At 58.0% G+C, this 12,687-nt stretch overlaps 5 protein-coding genes across 5 annotated transcripts; 3 read left to right on the forward strand and 2 right to left on the reverse strand.

Annotated features, from left to right (window-relative positions):
- The first annotated feature begins 1,574 nt into the window (after positions 1 to 1,574).
- Positions 1,575 to 3,283, forward strand: B0T26DRAFT_434996 (beta-lactamase-like protein). Its single transcript, XM_060435003.1, has 2 exons — positions 1,575 to 1,813; positions 1,962 to 3,283. The coding sequence occupies exon 2, from the start codon at positions 1,994 to 1,996 to the stop codon at positions 3,167 to 3,169; it is 1,176 nt and encodes a 391-aa protein (XP_060293582.1). The 5' UTR covers positions 1,575 to 1,813; positions 1,962 to 1,993; the 3' UTR covers positions 3,170 to 3,283.
- Positions 3,284 to 4,562: 1,279 nt separating this feature from the next.
- On the forward strand, positions 4,563 to 6,002 carry B0T26DRAFT_653551 (uncharacterized protein; the record flags this gene model as incomplete). The annotated part of the gene is made up of 3 exons (XM_060438466.1): positions 4,563 to 5,449; positions 5,528 to 5,675; positions 5,736 to 6,002. 3 exons carry the CDS (start codon positions 4,563 to 4,565, stop codon positions 6,000 to 6,002), a joined length of 1,302 nt encoding a protein of 433 aa, XP_060293583.1.
- A 236-nt stretch (positions 6,003 to 6,238) lies between these two features.
- Positions 6,239 to 7,089, reverse strand: B0T26DRAFT_724486 (uncharacterized protein). The gene is made up of 2 exons (XM_060442697.1): positions 6,670 to 7,089; positions 6,239 to 6,604 (listed from the first exon to the last, which is right to left on the reverse strand). Exons 1-2 carry the CDS (start codon positions 7,009 to 7,011, stop codon positions 6,269 to 6,271), a joined length of 678 nt encoding a protein of 225 aa, XP_060293584.1. The 5' UTR covers positions 7,012 to 7,089; the 3' UTR covers positions 6,239 to 6,268.
- Positions 7,090 to 8,400: 1,311 nt separating this feature from the next.
- On the forward strand, positions 8,401 to 9,213 carry B0T26DRAFT_435018 (uncharacterized protein). The gene is made up of 3 exons (XM_060435004.1): positions 8,401 to 8,417; positions 8,495 to 8,731; positions 8,848 to 9,213. The coding sequence occupies exons 2-3, from the start codon at positions 8,587 to 8,589 to the stop codon at positions 9,048 to 9,050; spliced, it is 348 nt and encodes a 115-aa protein (XP_060293585.1). The 5' UTR covers positions 8,401 to 8,417; positions 8,495 to 8,586; the 3' UTR covers positions 9,051 to 9,213.
- Positions 9,214 to 9,953: 740 nt separating this feature from the next.
- B0T26DRAFT_743378 (uncharacterized protein) lies at positions 9,954 to 11,217 on the reverse strand (the record flags this gene model as incomplete). The annotated part of the gene is made up of 2 exons (XM_060444248.1): positions 9,954 to 10,971; positions 11,105 to 11,217. 2 exons carry the CDS (start codon positions 11,215 to 11,217, stop codon positions 9,954 to 9,956), a joined length of 1,131 nt encoding a protein of 376 aa, XP_060293586.1.
- Positions 11,218 to 12,687: the final 1,470 nt, after the last annotated feature.

Here is a 12,687-nt window from a genome sequence, read left to right on the forward strand (position 1 = left end):
CAAGAATGGCAAGACCCCCCTCCCGGCCGAATTCCGCCCGCTAAGGTAATTTGTAAGCCTGTAATTACGTTAGTAAGTAGGAATGGATATGGCGCAATTGGTTGCACCCGACAACCGGGCTGCTTGAACCTCCAACCTTGCTGTTTACGGTTTACATGCGCTGCGTTTCGGCGTTTTAATTAGCGGCAAACCAGAAGACATGATTCGACAAGGCGATCACCATTCGCTGAAACAGGGTTTTCCTTCTCCCTTCTCCTTTTTCCATTTTCTCGTCTTGTTTTGTTTTTCTCTCGAAGTAGCTTCCTAGTTCCGGTATCTCATTCCACCCGCCCATTCAATTTCTCCCCAACAGGTATTCCAGTCGTCCCGATCACGGGTACACTAAGCCGTTAAACCCGCCAAGTTTGCCCTAGCCACTATCACTGAAGCTCGGGTGGCGGTCCCGACTCAGGGAGATCCAGCCGATCGACTGCGGGATGTGCAGGATATAGACTATAACGCTGTAGACAGCCCCAGCCGCGGCGGCAGAGCCCAGGGGACAAATTAGAAAGCCTAGGGACGCCTGTCAGTAGTGGTCTTGGTCAATGACAGTACTTGCTGGTCTCACGGCTTACCGTTGGTACGAGCAACTTGGGCGAATACTGCTCCTCCAATCACGTCGAATCCGATACCGGCAAGCGCGGCGAGTGCACTAACGATGAAGAGAGACAGGCTGATGGCATTACTACTTACCCTTACGGCGTCGCCCACTATGAGAGAACGGTCTGTTGCCCAGAGTCAGACCTCTGGGCAGCTAGCATTTGTTTTGTCTGGCTGGTGCAGCGGTAGCTCACGACAAACAGTGTACAGCATTCGGTAACTTTCTACCCGACACCTGGCAAAGAAAGTACGCAGTTCCAAAGGCAATACCCTTCAACGAAGCTGAGCACGACTCGCCACTCCACCAGTAAGTCGGAACCACCAGCACCTCCGTCCGGGTTTCAGGACTTCACCTCGGAAGAAGGAACAGGGCCGGCAGCGACGCTAGAATTCCTCTCGCACCCCCTGGTATGCAGCACCAGACACCGGCAGTTCTCTCAATCCCGCCCAACCTGCTTCGTCATTGCCGCGTTGGTGAAGAACAGTCGCGAGGTGGATGACTACAACAACTAAAAGCTGTTCAAAACGGAGAGTGAATGCCTACGCCAGGCTGTCGGAACTATCCCTAGGCCTCCGTTTCGAAAGCTGTCGTTGTCGACAAGGCAGGCAGGATAGCTGGCCCTGTTCGGACTACCGTACCTATTCATCAGAGATTGAGGCTCAGAAAGGCTCAGAACTCGCTCGTCTCCGAGAGTGCCGCGTAAAGTTGTCGTTAGGTATAGAATAAGGTAGCACTATGGTATGCGTATATGGCGTATATGGCGCGTATATTCCGCAGGGCGAGTTATTTCCTCGTTGCGTTGTCTCGATGCAACATTGAGAGGACGTTTTGCTCGGGCTGCGGCACAGTCTTCTCTTCGCGTGTTCGCATCCGGTCTTCCCGTCTCGTTCTTGCCTGGCGTTCTTCGATGGCGGCGTTTGTCCGTCAATCTCCACTCGGCTAGCTAACTGCGGGGCTAACTCCACACCTTTGAAATAGACTTTGGCCAAGCCATCACCATACTGGCAAGAGCTACATGTAACTCGTTCCTGATGAAATAGCCATCTTCAAACAATAAAACTGCTCAGGAGCCCCCCAACAACCGGGTAATTCTTGAACTCACCTCACCCCTGCTCAGGTTCTAGAACTAATCCGGACTCGGCCAGAAAAAAAAGTATCGGGGCGACTATAGAGGTAATTACCGAACGGGATCCCCCGCCTTCGGAACAGTCAGTCTATCCAGACGAAGCCAATAGCCAGTCTATCCCAGACGAAGCCAATAGCTAATTACCTAGCTAATTACCTAGCTACCTAGCTAATTACCTACCTACCCCTTTCCAAGCATAGCAATCTCAGGCCTGAGGTTGAGCCAAAATGGCGCACCACACGACATCAGCGGCCCCGTCGCCGCCGGACCTGCGGATTCCCCCGTCCAGCAGCGTGGTCGATGTCTCAATCATCAACACGACGGCTCGCATCACAGGCATCCCAACGGCCATGTTCTTCGGCCCGCCAATTGAGGGGCACCAGGAGCTGGCTGTGCCGTGCTTCGCCTTCCTGGTTCAGCACCGCGACTCGGGCCGCACGCTCTTGTTCGATCTTGGAATCCGCAAGGACTGGCAGAACCTCAGCCCTCTCATAGGCTCCACGCTCAAGGCCTTCGGCTGGAAGATCACGGTCGACAGGGGCGTGCGCGAGATCCTCGACGACGCCGGCGGCATCGACACGGCCGCCATCGAGGCCGTCGTCTGGAGCCACCACCACTTCGACCACATCGGCGACATGGCCACCTTTGAGCCCGCCACCGCTCTCATCGTCGGCCCGGGCTTCAAAGACAAGCTGCTGCCCGGCTACCCCGGCGACCCGGACTCGCCGTTCCTCGAGACCGACTACTCCGGCCGCGACCTGGTCGAGCTCGACTTTGCCCAGGGCGACTCGGGCAACACGACGAAGTGGAAAACGCTGACCATTGGCCACTTCGCCGCCATTGACTACTTTGGCGACGGCTCCTTCTACCTACTCGACGCGCCGGGCCACACGGTCGGGCACCTGTGCGGGCTCGCGCGCGTCACGGGCAACGGCGACAGTGCCGGCAACTCTCGCTCGTCCTTCATCCTGATGGCCGGCGACGCCTACCACCACATTGGCGAGATCCGGCCAAGCCAGTACCTGCCTCTGCCGCGCGACATCTCGCCGAGCCCATTTACGCCGCACACGCCCGGCAGCACGTGTCCGGGCGACCTATTCGCCGCTCTGCTGCCCCACGGCCGGGAGCGCCCCTTCTACGAGACCACGAGTGACCCCGAGAAGTCGTTCCACTACAGCCTTGACGACCTCACGCGCACCATCGAGAAGCTCCAGGAGGCCGACGCCCACGACACCATCTTTCTCGCGGCCGCCCACGACGAGTCCCTGCTCGACGTCGCGGCCTTCTTCCCGGCGTCGACGGCCAACGGCTTTCTCAAGCAGGGCTGGGTGCACAAGGCCCGCTGGATCTTTTTGCGCGACTTTGCCAAGGCCGTGGGACGAGAGAGTAAGACTCGTTTGTAAAGGGGTCTGGATTGCCTCTTCTCGTTTCGATCAATCCTGAGACCGTTCACCTGACAGGCTTGGAATAAATAGCCGCTTAGATTTTATATAAACCCCGAGAGTCAGTGCATCAAGAAGAGAATCAAGGACAGCAAAAAGTCACTTAATCAAGGTAGGGCAAGTACTGTGTCACTGCGGTATGAAAGATGCTCAAAGCTAGACTCTCACAAATACTCACCTTGTATTGGCTTATTCATGAATTGATTCCAGTTTGGCCGCATTCTTTCCTTCAAAACCTCTCAGCTGCGGTGTCAAGGCGGAACGAAAACTGGACCGGGTGTTAACAGAGTCAAGATAACACCTAAAGCTCCCCCCTAATAAAAGGAAAAATGTGGCTATTTCTGGCCACCTTCTCGCCGCGTGCCTTCTCCCTCGCCCAGCAAAGAACACGACACGACACGGCGCGAGAGCCATTTTCGCTTTTGAAGCCAAGGCCAGCCCGCGGCCGGGCTTCCCCACGATATCATAGGCACCTTAGATATGCTACCCCAGAAAATGCAGCCGTTGGAAACAGGCAAAAGCCCCGCAAGCGCCGGGAGGCGGCAGGTTAAAAGGACTGCTGCAGATTTGACTGCCTGCAAGCGTGCCATGGCAGGCTGTGCACGCCTCTAATAGAAAAAAAAGCGTCCCCAGCGTGTGCAAAGGTGGGCGAGCGGCAGCGGAAGCGTCGACACCCGGCCCAATCGAGGTGAGTCGCTCCGCGGGACGCATATTACACTGCTTCAGTCCGTGATTGGAAGACCCTCCTGTTGCCTAACCACGTGCGTCTAGTCGAGCCTCTTAAGCAGTTTGAGCTGGTAATTAGATGTGACTACACGGGCGGGCAAATTTTTCTTAAGCCGCAGCCGGGGTCTGGAACCTACACCTACCTACTGGCCGCCGTGGCATTGCTTTCTACAATTATAGTGCACGCTGTCGTGAGGAGAGTGACAGAAAAGGGGCTAATAATACACTAGCCGTCCGAGCGGGCAAGGCACCAGACTGCAGTTGCGTCTAGCGAGTCTATTCCAGACACGGACGAGCCATGTGGCACGTTGCTCGGCGCACGAACTTGGACGTGTCGATATTCTAACGAGATGAAGTCAAGACGGTGAGGGTGGGCAAGCTGCACCGGATGCTGCTGCTTCCAGATAAACCGACACGCTCTCCACCTTGTCTCTGTCTGAGTGACCATCCAAGCCTTCTGCCAGCAACTCTAGCGAGATTGGTGAGTGAGTCAAAGCGCGGCCACCAGCGAATATAAAGACAACACGCTCAAGTGCTGTGAGGGCTATGTATCCTCGGTCTACAGAGTCCGTTCAAGCCAAATAAGAGCCCTTGCCTCAAGGAGAAGACGACGCCAGCCCAAGAAACCATGTTGCTCCTCCTCGTCGTGCTCTGCTTCGGGCAGAGCGCCCTATCCCTGCCGCCGCCAGCCCAAAAATTCCATCAGGAACCTCGCGCCAGCAAGGTCGATTGGAACGCTCCGCGACCCGGCCACGGCGGGTTCCTGGCGAAGAGGTCGGAACTGCACTCGGCCGAGCTCTTCAGCGACCCGCCGCGGCCGCTGCTATCCACCGCCGCCGTTGGCCACGCGCCCCGAGACAGCCCGTGGACACAAAAGCGGGCCACGTCGGACCGGTGGGAGAACCTCAACGGCAGCGCCGCGTGGTACCAGGCACCCGTGTCGTGGGGCGGGTCCCGCATGGACCTGTATCAGATAGGCAAGGCGGACAAGCGGTGCCAGCACAAGAGCTGGGGCAGCAGCAGCGCCAGCAACAACAACAACAACAACAACAACAACAACAACAACAACAACAACAACAACAACAACAACGACAACAAATGGACGTCCTGGGAGGACCTGGGCGGCACATTCGCGTCGGCGCCGGCGGCGTGCAGCCGCAAGAAGGACAACAACCACGTGTTCGGGTCGGGCACCGACGGCCAATGCTGGCATCGCACATACAACAGCGGGGCGTGGGGCGCGTGGCAGGCCATGGGCGGCGCGGTGCAGCACTCGCCCTCGGCGTGCTCTTGGGGCAAGGACCACGCCGCCGTGTACGTGTCGTCGGCGACCGACGGCCAGTGCTGGTACCGCCGGTACGACGAGCCGCCCGCTTCCTCCAAGACAGCACCCGGCTGGGGCGCCTGGGAGGGCCTCGGCGGGTACCTCGACGGCCCGCCCAAGGCCGTCACCTGGGGCCCGGACCACACGAGCATCTTCTGCAAGGGCCAGGACGGGCAGGTGTGGCACAAGCCGTACGGCATCAACATCACCACCACCACAACAACAACAACAACGACGACGACGACGACGACGACCACCACTACTACTAGCAAGAGCGCGTGGGGCGAGTGGGAAGCCCTTGGCGGTTCCCTCGACGGGACGCCGGCGGCGTGCGCGTGGGACGGGCGCATGGACGTGTTCGCCAAGGGCAGTGACGGGGCGTGCTGGCACAAGACGTACAAGAACACGACGACGGCGGTGACGGCGTGGAACGCGACGGCGCAGGCCAACCAGACGACGGTGACGACGCTGCCCAAGTGGGGGTCGTGGGAGAACCTGGGCGGCAAGCTCAAGGACGGCAAGCCGCCCGACGTGGTGGCCGTCGACGGCCGCATGGAAGTCTACATCACGGGCGACGACAGCGCCATGTACCGCAAGACGTGGCAGAACGACAAGTGGTCCGCCGGCTGGGAGGCCATGGGCGGCAGCGTCGACTCCAAGCCCAACGCCGTGGTCTGGGACGGCGGCAAGGTCGACGTGTTCGGCACCGGCGCGGATGGCAGCTGCAAGCGCTGTTTCTCGTGAGCTGCCGCGTGCCTGTCTTGTTGCTCTTGAGCTTGCAAGGCCATGAACATGATGTCATAAAGGCTATATGCAAGGCCATGAACACGATGTCATAAAGGCTATATGCATTTGTATTTCAACATGCAGACAATCGCCAATGTGCTTTGTTACCTAGGTAGATATATTCGTATCCAATGCCAAGTCCATGCCAACCCCCACCCCCTTTCCCTTCCTCCCTTCCCTTCCCCCCCTCCCTTCCCCTTCCTTCCCCCCTCCCCCTCGCCCCTTTATTTGTTGGTCAGATGGGCCACGCTCGCCTGCCTGTCGCGCGCCTCGGCCCGCACCAAAACCACAATGGCAGCGCAGGCGAGCACGATTCCGAACGGCTCGAGCACGGCCCTGACGACGGGGAAGCCGTCGACGGTCACGCGGTAGTCTGGCAGGAAGCCCGGCGGCGCAATGTAGTCGAACAGGGCGCCCGTGGCTTCATATCCCGCCACGAAGCTGTCCCACTGCGAGAAGCTCGTGACCACGGACCAGTTCCACAGCACGTAGTGTGCCGAGACGACAAGGTCGAAGAGCGTCGTCAGGAGCAGCCCCGCCATGGCAACAAGAAGCAGAACCTAGCAACGAGAACAAGGCATGGTTAGTAGACCACCTGGCGGAGTTGTCTGGGCCTTGAACTCACTGTGCGCTTCCCCATGTGCTCCGCCTTCCGCCCGACAACCCACGCGCCGAGCACCATAAACAGCAGTCCCAGCACAATAACAAGCGCAATAGCGTCGGCCGCCACGCCGATCTTGATCTGCGGGTCACGGGTGCGGAACACGGCGACATCCGCATCGCCGCCCTCGGGGTCGATCCACATGCGCGAAGCGACGTAGCCTGGCGCGAGCACGGTGTACTGGGTCGCCTTGAGGCGGTCCACCATACCAGCGTCCATGGCCAGCGCAAAGTCGCGGTCGCCCAGCCGCCATGACCACGAGTCCCTGAACACGTCCAGCGCACGAGCCGACACGAGGAAGTCCATGACAGCATACGCGACATTGAGCACGAGATACGCCGCCAGCCCGATCCAGAACAGCACGCGCACCGCGGCGCCCAAGCCCAGCCGCTGCCGGCCCTCCCCCCTCGCCACGGCGTGCGCGCCCGCCAGCAGCGCCGCCATGGCGAGCCGCTGCAGCAGCACGACGACGGACGCCTCATGGCGGTATCCGATGGGCACGTCGTTGCCGGCGAGCACGAGGCCGTAGCGCGTGCAGAGGAATGCGAACGCCGCGACGGACAGCAGCATGGCCGTGCGCAGAAGCAACACGCCGCCGCCGCGCGCGCCCTTGGCGAGCGGCCGCGCACCGCCGCATGTGCTTACTAGCAGCACCGCCAGCGCCACCGCCCAGATCGCGCCGACGACCAGCTGCCCGCGCACCTCGCTGTCCGACCACAGCGCCTGCCCGCGCTGCCCGTACATGAACTCCAACTCGCTCGTGCACGGCCAGTCGGCGTCGCAGCTTGACGATGAGGACGAGGACGACGAGCCCGAGCTGGACCCGCCGCCGCGCCGGGGTGCCATGGCTGTCCGGGTGTGTCGGTGCGGTGTCGGCTTGGGGCTCGCGGTGTCGGCTTGGGGTTCGCGTTGTCGATCTGCCTGTCTGTTTTATCGAACAATTTCAAACTCGATGGCTTTGGTTTCAGGGGGGTGGGGGGGGGGGGGTTAATGTAGGGAGAGATCCGATATCGTCACGAAAGGAGGCGGGGAGGTAAACAAAGCAGTATCCCCCCTAGAAACGAAACGAAACGAAACACGGAAAAGAAGCAGCAGCAGCAGTGGCTGCTCACCTGTGTGCGACGGGCGAGCCATATAAAATACCTGGCCAGGGGGCATATAAATAACCCTCCTTCCCTCCTGAGTCCCTCCCTTCACAGGGACACAGGCAACGGTTCTGTGCTCTTGGGGGGAGGGGGAGGGTTTCTTGGAAAGCTGAAACCCTGTGGCGGTCTTGGCGCGCAAAACGTTGTGGCTGTTCCTGCAGTTCTCATTCGCGATGTGTGCCCCCCGTCCCCGTCCCCGCGGGGCAAAGCGGCAGCAGCTGGGGGCCCAAAATCCCAATCCTACCCACTTGGCGGCCGGTTCATCTGGTCAGCGGTCGCTGGCCCGAGGATTGGTGGCGGAGCAAAAGATCCTTGGGGAAAATACCACCTGGTGCTGGAAAGTTTGCCCGATCTTACGGCTGTCTGGAGTCTTGGCGTTATTACTTTGTCTGCCGCTGTCAGATCTTGATGTGTTGTTCCATCTTCTTGGCGGACATTAGCAACAACCAGTGCTCTCTGCAGGGTGTTAATGGGAGGCTCTCGTAATGTCACAGGGTGGGATCGCAGCCGAGACTGCAGAGGCTGACTCAAGCCTGTTTAATGAGACTATACCGAGGTGATCCACAGGTTGGTGAGGTGATCCACAGGTTGGTGACTTGCTGATCAACAAGATAAATACTGGTACTTGGGAGTTGTGTCGCAAGTTCGTAACGACGGTCCCCCATCCCTTCTCTTCTCAAACCAAGCCCCCACCAAGGCCACAGCAGAGAACCAAAAACTTGCTCCCAAGCTGTCAATGGCTACTTCACACCGTGGCGTAATTATGTACATACATAGACACACCCACCCACACGCCGGGTATGTCATCCGGCGAGCCTCGGTGGTGCGTTTCCCTTCCAGCGTGTGCCGCTCTGCAGCCACAGAGCGCCACTTACAAACACGTATTTACGCCCCGTCCAAATTCTGCAGCTCTACAGGTGTACTGAGCCACGAGGGCACCAGCACGGGCAATGATCACTCGCGTGGGTGGTGTCTTGCTGACGTATGTGGACCACAGTAAGAAAATGTTCAGCAGAGGCTGAAGCTGTGACATCACATCATACATATACTTCTCTCCTGACCCGAGTGGACAGACATGCGAGACAGCAAGGTCCGGATTTAGTTACCTTGCACACATCGCAGAACTACACCACAGGACTATATTTTCACCACCAAAATAGAATGCACAACTTGCCTAACATCCACTCAACAACTGTTTAATTTTAAAAAAGACTAATTAGAACACAATAGTTAAATCAGAGAATGCGCGACGGCTATCCTGCGTGATAAAGATAATTCTCTACAACTACCTACCTCAGCCGATCCATCATCTACCCTTCACTTCGCTGTCACTTTGGGACTACGCCTGGCTTTGGCATTAGAAGGCATGCGTGGCTAGCTTGGCTATCAGTGCACCAGGTGGGAATGCAGTGCCTGGTGTCTGCAATTCTCGAAGCGCCGAGTGTTCCCTCGAGTCAAGATTGAACTAAATATGGGTGGCTGTGAGGTGATATGCATTGCAATGTGTTTCTAGGCGATAGCACCACATGTGCTTTTTAGTGATATCCCCGAGGCTTCATGGCACACCAAGCGGAATCTCCAAGGCGCATCACCTCCCAAAGTTAAGGCGCTCCACGAGTTGCGACCTACGCATCTTTCACCAAAGATACCAGAGCAAAACTCACCCACCAACTCGCATCGGGAACAGCCGAGTGCTTCAAATATTAGTTATCTATTTTTTTCTTTATTTCCCCGGTGCCGGGCAACTCGCCGAGTGGCTCAAAAATGGCTCCATGTGACAAGCAACCAGAAACAGAAGTGTACACGTAGATAGAATACATCCTCCAGAAAGAGCCTTCCGCGGCTGGGGCCCCAGACAGCGGCGTCAGCGCGCGTTTGAATAGATAAAAAAAGACAGAAAAGACCCCGAACATATCCATCGATAATCGCCAGCCATGATGCAAAAAATGTGGATTTTCCGTCGTCGCCGAGTCTTATTAAAACGTCTTAAAGCAAAGCATCCCCATTCACCTCGTCTCGCGTTCAGGGCCCCGCCTGTGTGCGGGGCGTGTGTCGTGCAGGCTTGTCGGCTCGCTCGTGGTCCTCCGCTTCGTCTCCTCTGAACTAGGCGCTCGGCGGCTGGTCGAGGACCTCGGCACCGTCGAGATACTTGCCCCGGAAGTCGTCGACATTCCCTCCTGGCCCGAACCCTGCCCTGGCTAGCAGGGGAGTGAGGGCGGACATGACGTTATGGCTGAACTCGTCGTTGGTCTTGCTCTTGTCGCCCCAGTAGTGGCGCACCAGCTGGCCCCAGCAGCCAATGTGCTTCACCTTGGGGATGCCGTTGGCTTCGCTGCAGGGCAGCATGCGGATGTACCCGGGGTCCGTGTTGATGCTCTTGCCGTCGAGGAAGTCGTAGCGCACGTGAGAGCTGAAGGCGGCTTGCTCGTGGAACAGTTTCAGCTTCCACTGGGCGCAATCCTTGTAGCGCTTCTCCGAAGGGCACTCGGCCCAGTCCTTGAACAGGGCCTGCGTGTTCTCGCTAGCCTGCGCGATTATGAAGCCCGAGTTGATGTTGACCTTGTCGCGGAGGTCAATATTGTCGCCGCCGTTGGGGTCCTCGGCCATAGCGACCATGACTTTCTTATCAATCTTCCAGTAGTTGAACATCCATTCCAGGGGAAGCTCGGGCGTCGGGAACATGGCGTCGTAGTCGAGCATGATGACAAAGTCGTAGCTCTTCAGCATCTCCTTCGTCAACACGACCTTGGACCAGTGCGGCGCCCGGTCTACGTACTGGGGCGCCCGGATGAACTTGTACGAGTAGCCGTGGATGAGCGAGTACATGTAGTGGCTCAGGAAGCCAGCCGACGGGTTTTTGAGATTGTCCCACGTGGGCAGGCTCTCGCCGAAGACGCTGCCCTCCTCGGAGAGCGGGCGCGTGTCGACGTCGAGGATCAAGAGCCGCCTCCCCAGCTTCTCGGTGTGGGTCAGCTCCTCGGGCGCGGGGAGGCTCTTCTCGGCGCCGTCGATGGTCGTGAACGTTGGCTGATTGATAGGCACGACAAGCGGGGCCCACAGGGCGTGGATGATGTCGTGAAGGTTATGGAATGGGTTCGTGTCGTTGGATTTGCATTCCAGGCTGACATGCTCGTCGCCAAAGGATACTTTAGGTCTGCGCAAATGGAACAAGGTTAGGATGCTGTGCCGTCGAGGGCCAGAGGCGAGGCCGCCGCGGCGCCTCCTCGACGCCGACAGGAAAAGAAGGTTCTCACAATTTGGGCTTGGGAAGCGATCCGCTGTACAGGCCGGTAGCAAGGCCAAGTGCGATGACGAGGACGGGGAGGAGGAAAAGGAGTCGCCGCCATGACTGCGGGACGCTCGGCATGGCCGTCATGCGCGCGAAAACGCCGCGCGTTCGCGCGTGACAGTCCTGGGCCGGTCGGGTCGAGTCGTCAATTGGCTTTCTACCGCGGACAGGGTACGCGACCTGCGAGGGCGTGTCGGGCGTTGCGGAGGGCGGTCGTGGATTCCAGGTCGGGCAGCGAAGGTGGAAGTGATGGAAAGGTGGAAGAGAACGGAGTGCCAGCGGAGAAATGAGAGGACAGTTCAAAGCGGCAGTGGAGAGTGGGTAGGAAGCAATTGCGTAAGGCCTGGAGTCCGGGGTTCCAGTTTAAGGAGAGGGGTGCCTGGGCACCACTGAGGTCGGGTGCTGGGGAGATTCGGATTTGGGGAGGAAGGCGCTTTGCCCTGTGCAGTGCTCCATTCCTTGGATTCAGGGAGAGGCGCCAACTCTGTCAGGCCTGACACGGGGGCAAGCAGGGCAGATCGGCCCCAAATCCGACCGGCTATCTGGCCTGAAGGGGCCTGTCTACTCTAAAATGCAACGAGCCGAACTCCCTGGCCGCGCCGCGCAACTGCCCCGCTCCAAATTCGGTACTTGACCCCGTATTGGACAAGACCTGCAATTGCGGAAGCTTGGCAGTTTAGGGATTCTACTAGCATAATGCGCGAACGGTATGTGGTTCGCTTGCTGTCTCTGAAATGACATGATTAATAAAGTGGGCCATCGTGAATCGAGTGTGCTGCAGTTGGTGAAATTTTCGGCCAAAAATTGCCGGTTGCTTGTCGGCCATCCGCCCCTTGCCCCTGAGTTGGACAAAGGGCTACGCGGTCGGCTGCTTGGCAAGTGCATCACAGTGCGAATCGGCTCTCTTGCCACTTGTATGGCAGAGACAGCTCACCTCGGTAATTGTTGTGTTCCAAACCGTGTATAACTTGTATAACTCTGATTTCCCTGGCCTGCACCGCCTTTAATCCAGCGGCAAGCTGTTTTATATCGTGGATTTGCAGTTTATAGGTAAGCTCAAAACCATGCATTTGTGGCGCACATTTTCCACTTCCTTCGATCTAAGGATGTGCTTTCCGGTTTGGTGGAGCCCTACAGCTAGCAATCTCCCGTTGTGGCAAAACGGTTCGTCACGTGCAACAGCCAAGCATCGGGCAATCGGCGCGATGGGATTGGTAGATTGAGTTTAATTGTGGAGCTTCGAGCTGGGTAACGCAGCTCGAGCGCAGCTAAAAAAAAATTCATCCTGATTTTACCAAGAAGCTAGGCGCCAAAGCGGATCCTGCCACGCTACCGAATACGGGCGATGCCCCTTTATCGCTACACACAGTGCGGCTTTGCCGACACAAATGGTCGCTTGGAATTGGAATGCAAACGGAAGTCAAATCTTGCAACTGACAGGTTTTAGAGTTAAGCAATACGCAAACTCTCCGCAAGGGCGCCGTTTGCGGCCGGCCTGGTGCGGGATTAGTTAGTGAGCTTAAATAGACCAAGTCCGAGGCTCAGGCC

The sequence above is a fragment of the Lasiosphaeria miniovina genome (genome assembly GCF_030549165.1).
Source record: "Lasiosphaeria miniovina strain SMH2392-1A chromosome Unknown B0T26scaffold_6, whole genome shotgun sequence".
In the NCBI taxonomy this organism is placed as follows: domain Eukaryota; kingdom Fungi; phylum Ascomycota; class Sordariomycetes; order Sordariales; family Lasiosphaeriaceae; genus Lasiosphaeria; species Lasiosphaeria miniovina.

What these genes read in the sequence shown, in the direction of transcription:
- B0T26DRAFT_724486 (XM_060442697.1), bottom strand. Translation starts at nt 7,011, where the DNA reads ATGGACTTCCTCGTGTCGGCTCGTGCGCTGGACGTGTTCAGGGACTCG. An exon ending in AGCACATGGGGAAGCGCACA is followed by an intron (nt 6,605 to 6,669) that starts GTGAGTTCAAGG and finishes TCTCGTTGCTAG; the next exon opens with GTTCTGCTTCTTGTTGCCAT.
- B0T26DRAFT_435018 (XM_060435004.1), top strand. Translation starts at nt 8,587, where the DNA reads ATGGCTACTTCACACCGTGGCGTAATTATGTACATACATAGACACACC. An exon ending in AGAGCGCCACTTACAAACAC is followed by an intron (nt 8,732 to 8,847) that starts GTATTTACGCCC and finishes TGTGGACCACAG; the next exon opens with TAAGAAAATGTTCAGCAGAG.
- B0T26DRAFT_434996 (XM_060435003.1), top strand. Translation starts at nt 1,994, where the DNA reads ATGGCGCACCACACGACATCAGCGGCCCCGTCGCCGCCGGACCTGCGG.